This window comes from Athene noctua, chromosome 1, assembly GCF_965140245.1.
Source record: "Athene noctua chromosome 1, bAthNoc1.hap1.1, whole genome shotgun sequence".
NCBI classification, from domain to species: Eukaryota; Metazoa; Chordata; class Aves; order Strigiformes; family Strigidae; genus Athene; species Athene noctua.
The window spans coordinates 37,502,954-37,524,707 of NC_134037.1; the positions used below are offsets into that span (position 1 = coordinate 37,502,954).

General features: G+C 38.3%; 1 protein-coding gene across 1 annotated transcript in view; it reads left to right on the forward strand.

Moving 5' to 3' along the window:
* The first annotated feature begins 11,376 nt into the window (after positions 1 to 11,376).
* Positions 11,377 to 21,754, forward strand: part of MEI4 (meiotic double-stranded break formation protein 4) — an 85,074-nt gene continuing 74,696 nt past the window's right edge. The window contains exons 1-2 of the mRNA XM_074922597.1: positions 11,377 to 11,407; positions 21,020 to 21,268. Coding sequence (XP_074778698.1) covers positions 11,377 to 11,407; positions 21,020 to 21,268 — 280 coding nt within the window. The remainder of the gene's footprint in view (positions 11,408 to 21,019; positions 21,269 to 21,754) is intronic.

Genomic DNA, 21,754 nt, shown 5'->3' on the forward strand with positions numbered 1-21,754 from the left:
TGGCAATTTTTTCATTTACAAACGGTGTAATATCTTTATTTGGGAGGTCTCTTAGAAAAATGTAAATACTGTGTCCTGCAAATGTGCAGAGAATTTAGGATTGTGGAACAGTGGTTTGGACACATGAGAAAACCTACTCTATTTGACTTATAATCAATTTATCTAAGCATGCAGTTTTTGAAAACTGAATTAACTTCTCTGTTGCATCAGTGTATTTGGAAAACATTAAATAGTGATGTTGTATATGGCCACAGCCTGACTTAAAGTTGTCATTTCACCAAAGAAGGAGTAAAAACCGCTGTAATTTCAACCCATTGAAATAAGTCCTCTAGGAAAAGAGTAAAGTACGGCTCTGTAAAATTTAGACTAGAGCTAAAGAGCTTTGAGGACAATATAAATGGAAAGCAGCCACTTTTGAGAGAGAAAGGAAAGTTAGTGGAAACCAACTTCCCGTTGATGCCTCCAAATTCTTTGTTGCTTCAAGTTCTCAGTTTTGCTAAACTCCTCCCTTAAGCTTTACTGAAGACAGTGTCTTCATCTTGCTATCTAAATTTAAAGGAGCTTGCTATCTTCTTCTATTGACCTATTTATTTCAACTGCTAATTGAGTGTCTAATGACTAACAGGTGACATATCTCCTATGGAAGATTAGCTAAGTCATCTTGAATATGGTCACGAACACTTGAAACAAGCTCCGGTTAAAAAACATTACCTAGAATAGTAAACACTATCTGTATAATTTGTATTTTTGCTTTGAACATAACAGATGAGAAAACCTCATGGATGATCTTGGAAACAAATACACACTGAAGAAGGCTAAACAAATGAGCATCTATGAGAGCAGCTAGGTTAAACAGAGTTGACAAGACTTCTGTCCAAGTTAGTTGCATATTTATATCTTTGTTAATCGCTTGGGCCAAATAGGATAACTGACCTCATTAGATACAATACTAGTAAAGAAGCTGGAGATGAAAGTTTAATTTCTCACCCTGTGTTTGATTCCCTGTGTCACTTGGTTCAATAAAATTTAAGCAATAGAACTTTCTTACCATGAAGATGCCAAGAAAAATAGAAGGATGCTCAGCTATGGCAGTGATGAAGGGTTCAACAATGTCAACAAGCTGAAACAACACACAATGAAGAAACAGATGCCAGCAAGAAATCTCTAAATAATACTCCTAACAGCATTTTCCACTGCCACTGTAGGAGAGAGAAAACAGCTATATGGACCCATGGTCCCACCCACTGCAGCATTTCTGATGTTTTCAACTGATGTGTATTACTTGCTACTGGATTTACCAGATAGGGAGACTCAGGTGAAATCATATTGATTGACAGTCTAAGGAATGATCTGTGGGACACTGGGATTATCTCTTTGGCTTGGTATCAACTTTAAAATTAACTAAACTCCCAGAGCATTCAGACAGTCTATCTGATCTGTTTTCCACAAATAAAATAAAAGCACTGAGGACAAGCTGGTCTTCATGAATATTGGCAGAACAATTTCTAGCCCCAAAGTATAGGAGTAATTACTTCTGAGGAAGAGAGGGTTGTTAGCATATGAAGAAATGACAGTGGCACCGTAGGTTTCTTTGAACTTTGACACTACTTCAAAAACTCTGAGCAGTCTGGAGCATTTAAAGTCTTATTCCATGAAGACATTTAATAGCAAGGAATAATGTTCTAAGGACTACCTAAATAAACATTTCAGATGAAGAAACAAGGAGAAAAACATATTTTACTTTTTATAGCATCTCACTTGCAATGGCCATAATTATGATTGAGAAGGTATTTCTATTATGACATTTAGAGGCTTAAGAACATGATCTGCTGTACTAATATTGTTCATGTTTGTTCACTACTCAAATATGAATTATTATCAAAGTGTAGTAAAAACCCAGTCTGGTTCTGAGTTATGGAATATGAGGAAACAGACCTGCATAATTTGAAAAATGTTTAGGTTGCCCTTTTACACTCCAATTCATGTAACTTTTAGATTGACATATACCTGCCTTTGGCATGTTTGAAGAAATTTGGTTTTGAAATAATCAAGTTATGCATCTTAAAACTGCCTACCTCAATCACAACTGTGTCACATTGCATATTTATTAAAAGCCATGTTTTCCCTTGAGAGAAATACATGCATATGTGCATGACTCTCAAAGCAGTTATGCACATATCTGTGTGCAGAATGTGGCGATAAAGCATAAATACAATAGTAGAGTCGAAAAAAGAATGAAAATTATAAAAGCTATTGGAAACTAACTCGCCTCCAAATGCAAGGTGCATGGGAATACAAGAGGATTATCTCTATAAATACATTTCCTTGTCTGACTTCACCTTAGGTTCTCACAGATCAGCACAGAGCAAAACTTCTGATTAAACTTCAGTTTAACTTTTTTACAGACCTTAAGGAAATTATATATATAGCACATACATCAAGTATCACATGTACTCTACAGAACTCAGATGTTTTTATTCTCAGATATGAATTATCCAAGTAACCTACATAAGAATTTCACTCTGATGACTTACTGCTTTTTCTTTCATTGTTCCTCAAATCCTCAAGACCTTGAGTTATAGAACCAGTTGAACTTATACTAAAGAACAACCAAATGTTACGTACGTGAAATGGAAACCTGTGCACTGATTTTACATATCATAACTGAAAAATCAAATAGTGAATTATTTCAACAAAAGTCTAGAATTTAGTTAGAACTGAACTGAGTTCATTTTATAAACTGTACTTATACAATAGTTTTCATGGATTTAAATGAAGCGTGATGTTTTAAGTCATAACAACTTGGTCTAATTCCAAAATTATACATATCATAAAATTTAGGTTCACCTTCATTGCAGCCAATTCCTTCTAATAATTTGTTTTCATAATAATAATTACACAGTTGGAAATCTTGTTTTGTTTTGTTTTTTAATTTCTTCTGATGTTTTCTAGTCATTCAGCAAAAACATGATTACAGATAGCACACACATTTTGGCAGATGCATGATTGCCTCTTAAATCCTCCTATGGAATGGATATTTGTGGAGACTTATGGGTACATGCAATTTTCTCCCCTTAAAATATGCACAGCCCAGCCTTTGTGGTTCTAATCTGTGGCCTGAGGCCCACATACGGACCTTCAGATTTCTGGACAGCTGCATCAGGACATAACTTGTACAGATTTTATTTGAATTTGAAATTGTGTCATTGAGTCATGTCATGCAAGTTTTAAATGCTATCTTCGTTTGTATCTCACTGACACAAATGCTGATGCTCACATTCGTATATCACCACCATTTTATTTCAGGCATGAAACATTGGTAATGTGACCCTCTCATGTTCTTCTTCTCTGCAGCAACAGACCAGTTGCTGGAAGAAAGGATTTATGTCAGGTCCACTGCCCTTTCCTGACGGGCTCCAGGAGCCCCAGGAAGCACAGGTTAAGAGTTTCAAAGCAGATACAGTATTGACTGCAGCACCCTTGATGTGTTAAAATTATGTTTAACCCTTCAGCTGTAAAGCTCAGTAGCAACTGAACTAGGACATGTGATGGGGTTTTTCTGAGGGAAAGAAAGTTGCATGTGGAGGAGACAAAGTGTTTTATCTTTGGAAGCCAGTTGTTATAGTTGAAACACATTAATCAGATAACAAAAAAATTACTTTCTCTATTTGTTTACCAGAGGTAAAGCCTGTTTCTTTAGCCTGTTTCACTTCATCATCTGTATTGTGCTATGTGTCTATCTATCTATCTATCTATCTATCTATCTATCCATCCATCCATCCATCCATCTAACTGTGTACATATACATTTGTGTGTGTATACCTCTATATATGACCTATTCTATTTATACTACATATTGCATTAGAAATTACTTTTACTAGTCTAAAATATTTAAGCTTTTATGAGGAGTGTTTCTTCTTTCTCCAATCTCTTTTCCGTAGTTCCTACATACAAGGAATTCTGGGCTCCAAGAATCTACCTTTTTAAAAATTTAACCTGAAGACTACATTTCACACCAAGAAAAATGAATGAATTAATGGTTTAAGCTTGCTAAACTCAGTGGGACACATTTACAATTAGAGCAATCTGATAAAAATTCCTTTTAAGTGAATGAAATGGTGACAATTTACAGGACTGAGCGCATGGCCCTCCCTCTCCTCACCTATGAGAGTAGTACAGTACAGTCATTTTGAGGGAAGAAGTTAACCTAATTTTGAAGACTAAACTGGACTGCTTAGTGTGTAAGAATAAATAGGTCTGTTAATCACCAGTTACTTGTGTGCTTGTGTGCTAGTGAGTGTGTGTAAACAATGTAAGCTTCCACAAAATGAGGAAATGTCTACATTGTTCTTTGTGAACAGAAGGAAGAAGAGTACTTTGGTGCCTAGTCAGGGCTTCCCTGTGCTTGACAGCAGCTGTGTGGTGCAGCCAGGCTGATACTGCACAGTGCATGACCTGGATCATGCCACAGTATAGCACAAATACGCTGTTAGGTCCAGAAAATGACTTCTGTGTTGCTACACAGTGCAAAGACTGTGGATATTTTTTAGTAGGAGACTTCTCAGCACTCCTATCAAGGATCGTAGTAAGAATGAGACTGACAAAGGTAGGTGCCGAGCGAGGAGCTTTTTGAAGGAGTCAAAATTCTAACCCATGTTAGACTGCCAGACCATATGCAATTTCCTCCAGTGTAGATCAGAGCATGTATGTTCACATACAGGTCACAGCCTCCAAAACCTCTCCTGATTTTAGGTCTGGAATAGTCAAATTTTTACAAAATACAGATAGCTACTTTAACCAGTTTCTGTCCAATAACTCAGTGGCCAGAGGGCTCATGCACAATATGGCACGTGCATACTCCACTCACTTCTGAGTCAGTGTTCAACCCCACCTCTCTCACCTTGCAGCCCAATTCACCAGATTACAGGCTATCTTCAGGTGGTTGTTATGGAGGCTCTCAAATGAACAACCAACCACCAAAATTAAAAAATTTATTATTAACACAATTATCTAGCTCTCTGTAAATCACAGGTTCAAATGTCTGTGAGAAGAGAACAGAACAACTTTCTAGGGTTTAACGTCAACCCAAAACGCAGAACAAAGCCCCACTCCCTAGGGTTTAACAGCAACACAAAACGCTTTATCACTCACCTAATAAGTGAGGACTCTCACCCTCGAGGACCTGCTCAGGGCAGCGTCCCGACCCAAAGCCCCTCGAGGAGTTTCCTTGGGCAGCGTCCTGATCCAAGGGGAGAGTTCTCAACCGCTGCTCCAGGGGACGAGCTCAAAATGGCTCCCCAGGGGACTCCATTGATACCCAGGCTGAATCTGACCTGGAGTCAATAGCGGGTCCCATTGGCCAAAGGCCCCAACTGCCGCGAGGCCCTGAGAGCAAAGGCAGCCAGGAGCTGCTACACTGCAGCAGCCAAGCAGCTCTGCTTTCATGGGTGGGTGCACCTGCCACAGTGGTCAGGGAGAAGGTAGGTGCAGAGGACTGTTTTGCATTTGGTTTGTTTTGCTTTGATTAGCTTTAGTTTGGTTTGGTTTGAAGGGAATTCTGGAGGTTGTCTAATCAGTCCCTTGTCCCACTTAAAGTAGGTCTATCACCAAGACCAACACTGCTATTATAGCTCTTTCATCAATGGAATGAATCCTTGACCAAGATGGCACAGTACATGGTATCATATATGACCCCTCACATAAAGGTAATTTGGTTTCTTACCTGAAAGTAGGGCAAATTCCAGTTCACTGCAGAAAAATACACATTCTCTGGAGTGGGGATAAAAACTAGAGCCAGTTCATCTTCCTGCCAGGTAATTGCTCTTTCACCATATTAAAGTTCCTGTAGCCTAAAGAGTATTTAATTCTATCCAAAGTGGAGCATTTTTGGCAAAAATAATTGAGACAAACCTCTTCCAGAACAACACTGTGATTGCTGGGTGTAATGTTCCTGCGGGAAACAAGGTGCAAATTCTCCACAGAAAAAGGAATTGACTATCCTTTGAGCTCTGAACAATAACCTACTGGTTAAACAGGTGAGATACTACCAGCACTAGCACAACCATTGTGTCTTAAGTGGGCTAGCATCTGGCAATTTTTTTAATGTAAGGTGTGATTAAGCGAATGTGTTCCAAGAGGTGAAACTTATTTCATCAAAACTTATGCCAGACTCAGTCAAGCCAATAGAAAGAAATGGATATTATAACTCATGATTCAGCTGACCTCCCAATAATTGACAGAGGAACATAAACCAAAATGTCTCAGGATTAAATCACAATAATGTGGATATTTTAATGCACTCAATTTTTTATATTATGAGGCACTTACGGAAAACTGGTCTTTGATTCTAGCCCTGTGTATAGAAGTGTAATTTGAATTTTATATATACTAGGATAGCAATCTGATAGCAATTACCTCTGTCTCTATCTGCTTTTTTATAAACTTCATAAGGAAAACCTTAAGCAATTACAATAAAAAGTACTAATTACGTGAAAACTTTTTATATATCCTTACTTCAATACAGGGATAATGGAAAAAAAAGCTCTCACAAAAGGGTTTTGCTAGTCTTAGATCAATGAAGAAATGCAAATGCAGAAAATTCATAGAATCATAGAATCGTTTGAGTTGGAAGGGACCTTTAAGGTCATCTATCTCCAAACCCCTGCCATAGGCAGGGACGCCTTCCATTAGACCAGGTTGCTCAAAGCCTCATTCAACCTGGCCTAGAACACTTCCAAGGAGGAGGTATCCACCACTTCTCTGGGCAACCTGTTCCAGAGCCTCACCACTCTCCCAGTAAAGAACTTCCTCCTTACATCCAATCTGAAACTACTCTCTTCCAGTTTAAAGCCATTGCCCCTTGTCCTATCACTATATCCCCTTATAAAAAGTCCCTCTCCAGCTTTCTTATAGGTACTGGAATACCGCTATAAGGTCTCCCCAGAGCTGTCTCTTCTCCAGGCTGAACAACCCCAGCTCTCTCAGCCTGACCTCATAGAGGAGGTGCTCCAGCCCCCTGATCATCTTCGTGGCCCTCTTCTGGACCCACTTCAACATGTCTATGTTCTTCTTCTGTTGGAGGCCCCAGAGATCAATGCATTACTGCGGGTGGGATCTCATGAGAGCAGAGGGGGAGAATCCCCTCCCTTGACCTGTTGGCCACACTTCTCTTGATGCAGCCCAGGATACAGTTGGCTTTCAGGGCTGTGAGCGTACATTGCCAGGTCATGCTGAGCTTCTCATTAACCAACACCACCAAGTCCTTCTCCTCAGGGCTGTTCTCAATCCGCTCATCACCCAGCCTGTGTTTGGGTTTGGGATTGCCTCAATTCATGTGTAGGACCTTGCACTTGGCCTTGTTGAACTTCATGAGGTTTGCACAGACCCACCTCTCAAGTCTGTCCAGGTCCCTGTGGTTGACATCCCTTCCCTCCAACATGTCAACTGCTCCACACAGCTTGGTGTTGTCGGTGAACTTGCTGAGGGTGTACTCAATCCCACTGTCCGTGTCACCAACCGATGTTAAACAGTGCTGGTCCCAATACCAAGCCCTGAGGAACAGCACTTGTCACTGCTCTCCACTCAAGACATCGAGCTGTTGCCTGTATCTCTTTGAGTGTGACCATACAGCCAGTTCCTTATCCACAGAGTGGTCCATCCATCACATTCATGCCTTTCCAATTTAGAGACAAGGATGTCATGTGGGACAGTAACAAACTGACTTGTTTTGCACAAGTCCAGATAAATTGTCTGCTACATTGTCACATTCATCTTTAAACACCTCTATGTTAAAGTATGACCATCATTCTGATTACTTACTAACACGCTTTTACACTTTTTCTTACCTGGTGGAGTGGGAATCTTTTAGTATTGATTTCCAGATAGTGAAATTCTTTGTGGGAAAGGTTTTATCTTTCTTTAGTAGACACTGTATAGAAAATAATGGAATCAGTTTTCATCATCTTGTGTGTACATCTAATTGTACAGTGTTATATAATGATAACATTTAAATAAAGCAAAGTATCTATTCAGAACAGAGCATACTGACATAAATATTGGTATGTTGCCTCTTAATGGTAGCAAGTTTTGTTTGTTTCCCCGTTCTTCTCACATTATGTCGAGCTTTTTATAGTGCTTTTGTAGAAGGTTTTCATTGCATAAGATCCTGAAGTGTTCTCTTTTTTCCCTGATGGTAATGCTTTATTGCTGAACAGTAACAAAGAAGTCATTGCATAACTCCTTGAATATCCTAAATCAGATGATTTATTTAGAATTGCAGATTATAATCGAAGAGACTACTTGAACCATATTTCTGGCATCAGAATTGCATACAGAATGGAGCCATCACAAACACAAACACAAACGAGCATGATTCTGAGTAATGAAGAAACATGATGCCAAGATTTTTATTTTTAATTAAATATAGTTCTGTAACACCAAGGAATAAAAGCTCAATGGAGAGGACACTGATGTTTCTGCCCATGATTTTCACACACTCTTCTCAAGATGATATATCTCTTGCCACCCTACATCACTTAAACAAAATAGCAAACTCCAACAGTTGAGACAGCATACTTCATACATATTTTCAGACACTTCCAGCACTTGGGTAAATTGAGATGCATTAAAATATAAAGGTATATTATGAATTCTGACAGATTGTAGTTCTTCAAACAAAAAGTTATTCTTTCATGCTTGCTCAAATTGCTATTGATACTGTAGGCATCCAGTAAGAGCAGGGCCTGCATGTTTGACAGTAATGTAATCCATTTACTTTAAGAATTGATTGAAAACTGTGGTTTTGGAGTTGTGAGTTGACCACTGACTTGTCTGTAATTATTCAGCATGTGGATTGTTTAAATACTGAGAATTCATGACCTCCAGTGTCACTAAACACCTGCACTGCTTTTATGTTTAATTATTAATAAAAGCAGCTAATTATTTTGTATGACCTTTTGCCATGATTATATCCTTTGACTGTTCTTGAGATCAAAAGGCATCTTCAGAAACAGAGATCAAAAGAATTTATCTGCAGCTAGTAGAAACAGCTTCCTTCATGATCTACGAACTGCTTATTTCAAATCAAAGCTTGATTTTACTGTTGGTTCACTTGAGATTACACACAATGCTAATCATCCCACATTTGGATATCAAAATGGGAATTGTATTTTTTTTTGTTTATTGGCTATAACATTAATTTGCATATGTGCACAAATCATGTGTGCACACTCATATTGTTCATTTATGAAAAAGTAATGTTAGGGTATGTAATCACTGGGAATATTCAGTGAATAAAGTTAACACAAGTTCTGTACATTATTTTTGAAAAGTGTTCTTCAATAGAACAGGATCACACATCTCAGTGAATCTGCGGTTGATTATGCCCAGATTTTGCTGCTTTCATATGAATAAAAAAGTCCTTAGACATGCTTTTTTAATGGGGGGAGGGCGAAATCAGCTCTTTTTCCCACCTTGAAAATACTGGGACGCTTCAATTTATTTTAAGGGCAAACCTAAAAACTGTAAAAAGGTGTACCTTGGTTGGTATTCGGAAAGTTGCATACAATAAGTTTATAAATTTAAGACACATTCCTTTTAACTACTACTAGTTCCAAATCCAAAAAGGGGGAGGCTCTGCATCTAAAACTAAATTTATACAGCTTTTAGATGTTTAAATACAAAATAATCAAGTGAAAAACATCCCCCCCCAGGCAGCTGTTTAATTGTAAAATGTCTCAGGATTGTTAGTTGCTTCTCAGTAAGTCTACAACTGAGAGTAGGACTGGCATTCTCAGAAAAAGCAGAGCCATTTTCTTTTTAGAACAGTAATAATGTTGCCTCTTCCTAATTCTGCTTTTTAGATTCGGCTCTCTGTATATAAACACCAGATTTGCAGGTAAAAGCACTGATATCTCCGAATCTTTTGTTTGAGTCACAGTTCAAAAGATTCTGTGAAAATGTGGACATTCTGATCTACATAATGACTGTCCACTTTGCAAAGCATCTGCATCACTGCCATGCACAAATATGCACAGAAAATGATAAACAAAGTGTAGCTGCTGATATGTCACTGTAATAAAAGGCTGGAGAATGTTTTGTTATTTTTTCCCCTGGGCTTCACTGAGAAATAAGTAGTGCTGTCAGAATGAAAATAGTCTTTACATTATTCTGTCTAATTTATTTTTATCATTTGAAGTCTAAAAGTTCCAATGTATTAACAGTTTTCTGTAGTTGGGATGGTACATTTACTTTTCAAATTAAAAAAAAAAAAGGTACATTAGCTCAGAAGTCTACCACTATGTGTCTTAATAAAAAAGTTAGTTTTTTGAATAATTTATCATGTTAAAAATAAAAGCTGTTTGAATTATCCTAGAACAAAAAATGGGAACGAGAATTTTAAAAGTATACAGTGTTTGTCACATCTTAATACTTGTGTATTTAGAAAGATCTATCCTCCTCTACTTAAGAACTTGCTATATTGTGATAAACCTAACTGCACCTAATGCATCAGACTTCATTACTAATTTCTGATTTCTACTTCTGTCCTCCCTCCTCACACTCTTCAACTCAAGAGACTCAATTTCTGGCCGAGAAGGTCTTAACACAACCTTTTCAGCACAGTTTGTGTAAAGAGTTTAATTTTACATAAAAAGTAATTTAACTGCTGAGCTTTGATCACAGTGTTTCAGCTAAAAGGCAGCTTCTATTTCCAAGGGGCTGGTAAAGAAATACTGTTCTCAAGTTTTATGATCTCATTTGCTCTTAGGATTTCCAAACATATGAAATGTTTATAGAGACCTAAATTAATCAACAAAATAGTTCAAGTGAACTTCCTGCAATTTACAGCAGTAAAAATGCCATGGATTTGAGCCCATATACAGATCAGAGGAAAAGCGTGGGGGGTCCTTTCAGGTGACCGATGTGAGCAGGAGCTCTTGTCACCTCGACCCTCGGGCAGCAGGCCGAGTGTGAAAACCAAGCGTTCCGCTGGGCGCCCAGGGTACCCTCCGTAGGGCCACGCTTGCCCAGCGCCTGCCCTCAGCTACGCTCCCCTCCCTCTCTGGGGAAGCACAAGGGGCCTTCAGACAGCTCCTACGGGGCTCCCCTGCTTCGCCCTTCCTTCACCTTACCGTCTAAGGCCGTCTTTGCCTTTGCACCAAGGTGGCCTCCATCCTTGCCTCACATCCCTCAACTCGTCCTGGCCCACGGCGTGAGCCAGCGGGCCCCGGCAGCACCCGTCGGAGACAGCCGTGTTCGCCCGAGATGAACACGAGTGGGAGGAGGGCGGCCTGTACCGAAGGGCTCCCACCGAAGTCCCTCGGGGCCGGGGCAAGGCCTACGTGCGGTGAAGGCGGCTGCCGGGCGCGGCCCCTCGCCATGGAGCCGGGGAGCCGCCCCGCCGCGGCAGGTGGGTTGGGGCCCGGGGCCGTTAAGGCTTCCCGGGGGGACCTCGGTAAGGGCGGCTGGGCAAGGGCTCACGGCGGCAGGTAGCGGCCTGAGGAGGTGCCGCCGCCGCGCCGCCGTCACGGGGTGTCGGCCGGCTGCCTCCTCCGGCCGCGGCTGTCGGTGCGTTTGGGGACATCCCTCGTGGTTGTAAAGGCCGTGCCCTTGCGTGGAGGGCCGGGGGCTGCCGGGGACAGCCCAGGGGGGTGCGGTGGGAGCAGCGGGCGCCTCGCCCGGGGGGGTCAGGCCTCCGGGGCGGGAGGTCCGGGCGGGCAGCGAGCGGAGGCCTCGCCTGGGCCGCCTCGGGCGTTTCAGGAGTGGTTTCCTGAAGGATCAGTTTACTTGGAAGGAAAGGGCAGCTTTTGCATGGAAGTTGCACCATTTTTTTCATTATTAACGAGGAAAAGAAGCTATGAATGACTTCTCTCTATTCAGATTCTTAGTTTTCTTTTCTCATACGTTACAAATGAAGTTTTTCCCCTGCTTATTTCACCCAAGTCACAAGCAAGAACGCCGTATTGTTGCTAGGTTGTGTTGGGTAGGTGCTGGAATTCCATTTATGTTGTTAGTGCTCTGCTTGTTAAAATAAAGTTGCATTAGATATACAGATACAATAGACAACAGTTGTCAAAGAGTTATTGGTATTTTTATCCAAAACTGGTTACTCCTAATGTCAGTGAATTGAAATGATTGTTTCTGATCACCCTGTCCTTAGGAATTTATAAATCATAGTGCTCAGTCTCCTACATTTTTCTCGATGATTGGTGGAAGAAAGTAATGATTAATTTTGTCTTATTTCCCAGGGTTGTTTTTTTTTTGGGGGGGGGGGGGGTTGTTGTTGTTTTGGTTTGGTTTTTTATAAACTAGTAGTTTTGCTGAATTAAAGTGTAAAAAATACTAGTCTACGGACTTGGCTGCAAATGCTTAGCAAGTCACTTCCATGGTTCACTGTCTTTTAAAACTTCCAGTTCTTCATAAACTAATATTCAGGGACTAGATATTTAAATGCAGTTATGTTAGTATTAAAGTACATATAAGACTTTTGTTCTTTACTGAATAATGTATGGTTTTTAGAGTATTGGATTCATAGCTTTCCTACTATTCTATTTTTTCCTTGTCTTGTATTACAAAGACAAGCTTTCTTTTGAACAATCTCACATTTCATTCGGCCAATATAAAATTGGTGTAAGAAAGCTAAGAACAAGGTTTTAAAAATATAATGGGTGCTTTCTGGTAACTAACCTGAAGGAAACTTGCAGATCTAAAAATTTATGGAAATGAACTATTCAAGTAAAGGCTGAAAGTGTGAAATTGGAAATTATGGTGATATGGTCAATATATTTTAACATGGGAAGAGGAAAGATGCAAAATAATGCCTGTATAATCCTCCAGACACTTCATGATTGCCTTTTTTTTCAACCTTGCTTTGAAATTCTGTGTTCAAGAGCTAATGCAGTCGTTGCAATAGGTAAAACTTAGGAGATGCGTCTGCTTTCTTGTTGTAACTTGACAATATATAAAGACTGGGAATGTTTTCCACAGTCCAAAATGCCAACTGTAAATTTACACTTTATGTAATTATTACTAGCACATATGAAACTTTGTGAATGAGAAAGACCATGAAATTCAGACCTTATCTCGTAAAACTGTAAATGAAAAGCATATCAATTGTTTTGGTAGGGGAAGAAGTCAACCTAAGAATAGATAAATTTACGTCATTGAGTTATACTTTAATTTCTGAACAGCAGGCTTTATAGCATAAATACCCCTTTGTGCAAATATATGCATGTCTTTAGTAGTGAAAATAGTAAAGGGAGACATAGTAGTGGTAATGGTACTGTGTGCCAGACTCAGTAGATATCATTGTAAGTGACACAGCAAAAAAAAAAAAACCAAAGCTGTTGGAGGAGAGAAAAGAGTGCAAAAGGAAAACTGTCATCTTATAGGGAGAACATATGCATAATTTAAACCAGCCAGAGATCTGAGGCTTACATTAGTGTTTTGTTACTTGGCCTGTTCTAATGGGAATAGAGCAGAAGTGAATCCTTTTATCTCTTTAAGGCTCTTGTGGTGCGTAAGCTGTCCTTGCTGTCAGTACTTTGTAATGTTTAAGAAGATTGACAGAGTTGAACTCTTGAGTGACTTGGGATTTTTGTATTTTAAATCTGATACAGTATTTCTCTTCTAGATATGTCACTACAACAACATGTTAGAAAAAGACAGTTAAAAAACATGTCACATGATTCTGTTCAGAAAGCAAAATGTCAGAGCAGTCCAAACCTGAAAAGGACTAATCTAAGCATATAGTTAATAGGAGTATCAGTGTACTTGTGGTTTCTTAAATTGACAGTTTAAACATTTTAAAATGGGAGGAAATAATTTCGTCACATAATCTCACAGAAGAATGGCACATGGAAGGTTAATGAGGGGCCAAACTGATTGTTTTATGGTCATTTAATTCTGGGCATGCTTCCCATGTGTTTTACTTTGTACCTGTATGCTATTTTTTTTTTTTTTTTTGTGCAGCAGCAATGTTTAAATGTTCACAAGGTTATTCTCACAAGATTTTTCCATGATTTCAGGGTTTTCTTCTAGAAAGCTTACTTTTTTTACAGAGAGATTCAAAAGATCTAGAATTACAAACTTCTTTTAAAAGGTGCTGATTTTAGCCTTGCAAAAATGTCTTTTGTTAGTTAGACACTTAGTTTTTGTAAGTCTCAGCTCTAGCTGCGTGTGGTGTAACATGTCACCGAAGTTAGCTGTCTACAATGTATGTACCTGCATCTGATCTAGTCATCTTGAATGTCTGTAAAGACATAGGGAGGGAAACAAATGTTTCTGCATCATGTCCTAACTTCATCACAAAGTAGGTGTACAAATCACTTCAATTATTTTTAACATTAGCAATCTCTGTTTCTGCCCATTGATCATAAAGGAAGCCTAGACAACTAGCTTGGGTGTAGCCTTCTAAGATGGAGACTTCTGTAGTTAAGAGGAGATAAATCCTACCTCTAAAATGTTACTGAAATCCTGAGGGATTATGCTTGTCTATGTTAAGTGCTATGAAATGGTTATAATTGGGGAATGTTAAAAAGCTCTAAAATAGTTTTTCAATTCATTCATGTTATCTGGTTTTGGAGAATTTATATGACTTGATTTTAGAAGCTAAAATTATTTAAAAGTTAAATTGTTTGAAGAAATAAATCATACTACATTTGTTTCCTTGTGCTTTTAACATAACATATTTTAAACATTATTTTTTATATAATTTTAGCATCTTAAGTCCATTTTAAAAAATGTGCTAGAGGTAATGTTTAGCCTTGTGGTAGTAAACCCAAGTTTTTTGCCTCAGTAAATGTGTCCACCTTACATATCCTTGTGTATTATGAGTGTAGACTGTTTTAAAAATGACACTGTAGCTTTGTTTTAATATACATTTTTACAATAGAAGCCGCTTAATTGGAACACAAGGCATACTTTAGTTCATCTTGATTACGCAGCTGTCCCATTAGCATTATTTATTATATACACAAAGGACAGTATTATGTTAGGCATACCAATTAAATCAAGTTTTATTTTATTGTTGCTTAATGTTATGGCTTTACGTGTCTGCAGCTCAGCCCAGTTCCACTAGAGCACTAGTATAATTTTGTGACCCATTTTGTGCTCCATTATAACAGGTTGATGTCTTGGTTGCTATTGTATGATGCAGAAATGAGGTTACAAAGATGGGGGTAATTTTTTCACCTTTATCTGCTGTAATTGACAGACTAGTTAAGGTAAAAATCAGGGCAACAAAACAGTTTTTCCTATTATGTTTGTGCCAGTAAAGACAGACCGTACAATGAAATTTAGAAGGAATACCATTTTTTTGTTACATACTATTATTTAGGACTGTCTGAAGATTTTTAGCTGTATCGCAGTGGTGAATGGCAATTTGTTTCTGTCCTGACAAATCCCTTTGTATGTCCCATCTATTTCAAATGTGAAGGAAACCGAGCCCTTGAATGGCCTGCAAGTTAAATGAGTTACAGTCTGTGTCTTACTCTATTAATTTTTAAAACGTTCAATCTTAGATGATAATGATCTGAATAACAAATGTCCTGTTGTAAGCAATAAGGTTTTCTCTGTGACATTTGAAGAAGTTTCTTTCATTGTTAGCCATAAATTTCATGGGTAAACTTAGAGAACATGCCTAAAGTATGCAATCCTGTGACATAAGTGAGTATTACTCAAATGCTGAATTACTTCAAACAAATTTAGGTTTTGGTTTTATTTTGAGGTGCCTTATAATTTTGAATCACAGTAGAACTTAAGCCCTCTTCCACCCATCACCCTGTGACTTTCCTGTTTTCCAGGTCAGTCAGAAAATTGTATGCAGTGTTCAGAAAGGTAAATTAACTAAAATTATTCACCTCCGTTATCCCAAAAACACCCAGAAGATTTCTTAAAACTTTAGAGCTGAGGATTCACCTGTGCAAACTGAATAGCTCGTACCTTGATGGCTGGGTGCAGCACTCGCTGCAGTTCCTCTGGGTAGAGGAACCCAGAGCTGGCAGAGAAATCAGTGGACCTGGGCCCAGGAACTGGGGGAGGCTTATCCCAAGATCACTGGATTTTTCCTGAGGGAGCAGTTCATTTTGATCTGACTGAAGACTTAACTGTACCCTTTTCTAGGTGAATGCTGTTTGGGAGGCTGACTCCTATAGTTCCCATGTATTAATGCAAACAATAATGGAGAGATCATCCCTGCACTTCTGTTAAAGACAGAAAATTATTGTTATCCCTGTCAGCCTGTTGACTCTAGTGCAATTCTGGCATGAGGTAGAAAAACCCAAATAGCATCTACAAGTATTTTTTTTTTCCCTTGAGACTTAATTTGGTGTTGCTTGCAACAGTGAAGGCAACTGCTGTGCATTCAGAGACCAGGCTGTTCAGTTGTCTGTTGTTAACAGTGAGAAGAGAAACAATGAAAAGCATCTTCTGACAGCTAAGAGAGTGCTAGGGGAGAAAGGGATGCTTTTTGTGCCAGTAATGGATTCAGGGAATTGTCTGGTTTTTGGAGATGTCACATGTTCAACCTCAATTTACAGACTTTGACCACATGTTATCAGTATGAAAGTAGGGACCACTACTAGCAAGGTGCATAAATACCCCTTCAGTGGGATTACAGGTTTTTGGAAATAGGAGATTTTGTAACTTGTTAAATTTATTTTAATAAATGGTTTAAGCTTAGATGCAAGTGTAATGGCTTTAATGGATGTCTTCAGTTTTTTAACAACAGTTAATGATTTGAACAGTTTGGGATTTTTAACCAATAATGTGAAATCTTTGGCATTTGTGATAGAGTTAAATATATGAAGTTTCTGACTGAGAAGAAAATGAACTAAAAAGATGATAATCTGAAAATAATGGAGTTTTTTTCTAATTAGTGGGAATTATTTCATCTTCACATGTTGCAGACAGTGTCAAAAACAAGGTGAGACTTAACCAGAAAGGTCTCTTGCTGTAGCTAATGGTGTAATATGAGCTGCTGCTTCAAATGAAAAAACATGCAAAACAGCAGGACTTGCAGGTTGGTGGAGTTAGGATAGTGTTTATGAATCGTATTTATCCTGGTTCTTTCTGTTATCCTGTTTCCTGTTTATATCTAAGGTCCTCAAAGGATCTTACACCACCTCTTAGTTCCCCTTGGTTATCGTAACACAGAGCTGTACATGGCAGTTCATTAATTTTTCTATAATTATTTCAGCAGCTGAATGATTACTCATCAGCCTTCCACGGCTAGGACCTCAGTGGGGCTGTGGGTCCTCAGTACCCTCTCCCTACATAAGAGTTAGAAGGCTGGTGAGAGGCAGGGGTGTGTCTGTTTCTGTGTCAGAAATCTAGAGACCCAATCCTGTTTAGGCAATCCTGTCCTCTGACTGCACTTCCAGTATCTGACTGTGGATTGAGAGGCTTGTGTAGGAAACTTCAGTGGCCAGTATCTGTTGTTAAGGTGCCGTGCCCAGCTTCTAGCAGGGCTCACAAGGGGTTACTGGTTCCCTTAACACTGAGTAAATGCAGAAATGGAGTTTTTTTAGTAAGTAGTTATTCTCACTGAGTGACTTGGTTACCAGATGTGTTTTGGTGGATAATTCTTGATCCTTCCACTTCCTGTCTGACATTGTTGTGACATTAGCAGCTAGGGTTAGACTGGTGACTTCTTTCTGCTTTTGTTCTGGTACTATTCCCAGTCATGGAAAATTTCTGGTTTGGTTCTAAACCCTTTTTCCTACCTAACCACTGGTGTAATTTCTGTGCTGCTATGAGCAAAATTATTATTGATAAAACTCTGTAGCTGCCAGTATGCTTTTAGTGGAGTGCATTCTCATTTGGTGGTCTCGGGTGCAGCACTTTCTGAGAGCAACAGATTGCTGTGCAGTTTTTGCTAATGCACAGTTGGCTAGCATTCCCATATTTCTAACTACATCATCAGGTATGTTATTTTCTAGGAGATTTTTTACAGTGGTTTCTGTGAGAGCAGTTGTCCTTTTAGGTAACTGTGAAAAACTTGAATCAGCTCTTACAACTCCCGGTTTTTGTTCCACAAACTTCTCTTTTCATGATCATAAAAGAAGAAATGAGAAGAGATGGTGATAGTGTCAGTAATAGAAAAGAGGTGAAAGAGCTGTATATTGTCTAGAAAATCTTTATGAAATCAAGTGTTTCTGGAAATACATGCGGGTATATCACCATTTGTCCTTAATTACCTTAATTAATTAAACACGAGATTTTGAGATTTCAACAGAATTCCTTCTCCAGAAACTGCTTTGATTGTGTCTTGTTCCTAAGGAGAACCAACTTTGTGATCTGTGATGCCTTTTTTTTTTCTTTAAAAAAAACACATCTCTACAAGTAATTATTCCAGAAAAGGAGTGATTCTTTTTCTCCAGAGTGAGAGTACCTCATTAAACTCATTCAGTGTAAAGCACTACTGCTGTAGAAGTGAGTCTGTACAAGATGTTAGAAAAGGACCTCCCTCGAAGTCCAAATTTTGTTACTTAACTGCATGTCCTAGGTGTTAAGGTGGAACGCTATTTAACATTTTGATGATTGTGATTTAAAGCAAAATTAGGTAAAATCCCATGATTTACATGATTTATTAGAGATACATCCCCTTTAGGAACTAGCGTTTCGGCATGTTGAGGGTGAAAGGACCTTTTGCTTGTCTGTGTTGTATTATTAGCATGTGCATTAAGGTTTTTTTCTTAAAATACAGTAGTCCCCTTCAACACAAAGTAGAAGAGTCACTCTTTTTAATTTGGTAATAAGTCATGTGAGTAGAAATAAGCAGAGCATGATAGAAAAGAAGGTATTGATGGTGACTAGTGATAAAAGGCACCTGAACGTTCACAGAATGCTGAAATTAAATGCTGTGCAGGTGTGTTGATCCTTCTGCAACTTCCCCAAATGTAATTTAAAGAAAAATGCTAATACTGACCAAGCATGTTATAAAGCACACAAAGCGAATCTTTATTTGTCCTTTTTGAAAAGGAGGTGAATCAGAAAGCTTTTTCAGAGTAGTCTCCGGAGATATCACAATTATAAACCAGCAGTGAAAGCCAGTTGTAAGATGCCTGCCTTAATTTGTGGCTCTGCTCTGCAAAGGAACTTTGTAAGAATGAACCTTGACAGACCCTGAGTGATAGCTGGGTGAAACTTCTATTAAGAAGACAATATAATCTGGGGAGCACCTTTCAGGTTCAAAGCCGAAGATTTTGGATACCTTACTACTTACTCTTCTTTCAGTGTGCCTCCATGTATTTCATTTTATTCACAGCTTTGAAGGCAGTTCAATTACTTGCATGGTTCTGTATTTGTAAAACATTTCTTCTGATATATAAGGGAAACGAGTTTTCCATCAGTTTGTTTTCCCACAGAACTGCTGGTCCTTTGGGGCTAAAAGAACTAACTTATGCTTTTTCACTGGAATTCTTAGATATGAATGGAAAAGTCATGTGGAATAGATTTTTTAAAAGTTAGCAATTTTGCAAAGAGTACCATTTATTTAATGTGTGGTTCAGTTTCTAAAAGCTTATTCTTTCATTAGCTTTAAGAGTGCACTGGTGGCTGAGACGAGGTGTTTTTGCCCTGACACAGGGCAGGAATGTAGTGTTTGAAGTGGAGAACAGGAGCTTAAGACATAGCTGTAGGTAGATAGATCCCAAGGAATTTTTGCCGTTTTATCCCTTGTGCTCTGTACATTTCAAAGTGTAACTGACTGGTGTGTCTGAATGGCAGTGTGCAAGGAATGTACAGGAATTATTTGTGCATTTCAGAAGTACTTGAAAGATGGAAAAAAATATTTAAAAGGCAGCTCTTTTTCCAAGTGCACCTGATGAATAAATAAGTAGGTGATGATTTGTGACTTACTGTCTGAAGTTGAGGAGAACCAAAGGAAGAAATCATCTTGGTGATAGCAGGTGATCTGGTAAAAGGATGACATAAAATGCCTTATTCAAACCTGTGCTGTGATGATTTCAGAGATACTCAATTTATTACAGCATTTAGCCTGCAGTGTTCTTGGATAACAAGACAAAATAATAATATGAATAATTTTTGGATGTCAAGGCCAGGACAAAAGCATAGGAAGTGATTTTTTTATTATTATTATGAAAATAATATTTTTTTCATGTAAAAAAATACAGTGAATTACTGAATGAAAATGGTGTGGAATTAAAAAAAAAAAAACAAAAAACAACATCTTTGCTAATTAGATATCCTGGATATTACTAGTGGGTTGGTTTTTTTTTTCATTTCTTCCTTTTCTGTTCCTAGATCCTGTGCTGTTGCCCGTGACATAATAATCTAGATAAATATTTTCTTTTTCTGACTCTTCTAATGCCTTTTGCCTCATCCTCACTGTTTGTAACAGAGTTGATAAAACTGTCGTCTTCACTTATTTTACTAGCCACTTGCATCACTTTGAAGCTGTCTGCTGTAGACCTTTCTTCAGGCTTGAGGCTTAATGTAGATTTAGAACTGCAAGTGCAGCAATACCAGGTGTCTGAAACCAGAAACTAACAACCACCTCCAGAATTTTTATCTTTTGAGTACTGTAACTTTTTTGTATACTTTCAAGAAGTTGGATGTATTGTGTTGAAGCTAAGTATAAATAACCCAATATCCATTCTTCAATCATGGGATTAGGATTTTTTTTTTTTTGGAGGGTGGTGTCAGGGTTTTTTTGAGGTTAGTATTTTTAGTGCTATCAGCATTATTTTAGGGAGATAACATTTGCATTTAAAATTTTGCTAGGATAAGCCTGTTTGAAGGCTTGCTATTTCCACAATTACTCTCAAACACTGCCTGAATTTTATTGTTATAGCTGGACTGCAGCTCATGTATGTTTTATTCTCACATTGTGCACAGTTGCTTATATTTCTATTCTTTGATGATTTAAGAAAGCACTCAAAATAAAATAATTGGTCTCACTGTTGAACAGTTTTCAAAGCCAAGAAAATACTGTGCATAATTTCCTTAATAAAGTCATAGTGAGGTTACTTTTTTGTTTTCTGTTTTTCTAATATAATAGAAATCAAAGGCAGAAGAGAAAATCAAGTTTGGTATTTGAAAATATCAAAACTAGCATTGGCTTTTGCAATTATCCGCTCAAAGCCACCAGGGAAGAGTTGCAAAGAATATACTGAACACCTTGCCAAAACTGTATCCGAGCAAGATTTTGGAAGGATATTGAAAGTTGAAGTACTGGAAGCTGAAGTTCTTCGCTTACGTCAGGAACTTCTTTTGAGCAAGATCTGTCCAAGATTCTGCTTGGAAAATGGTAAGTTTCTGCAATAATTTCTGACCCTGTTGTAGCAAGGAAGCAAACAGCTCTCATGTTGCCTGCACCATTTCTTGTACTTTGTTACAAGAGTCTTCAGTGTACAGCTTTCTATTTTTCCCAGAACTTCTAAGTAGCAGAACACTTAAGTAATTTGTAATGGGATTGATCTTGTGAATTTGGTGCTTATTCAGAACTTACATTTTTAGCCTTCAGAATCATATGGAATCATTTCAGACAAAATATTACTCTATAACCTTGGAGATTCTGTTTCGTAAGAATACTGATATACCCAGTTTACATTTGGAACATGTCTTAAAGACATAGTGCATATTTTTTTATCACTTTAAAGATGCTTAAAATCAGAATTTAAGGCTAATATGTTGAGAGCATGAATCCAGCATATGTATAATGGTAAGGTTGAGTGGACAAAAGACTGTCTGATGTTTCTGTTAATGTATTTAGACTGTGGATACTGTGGCTATG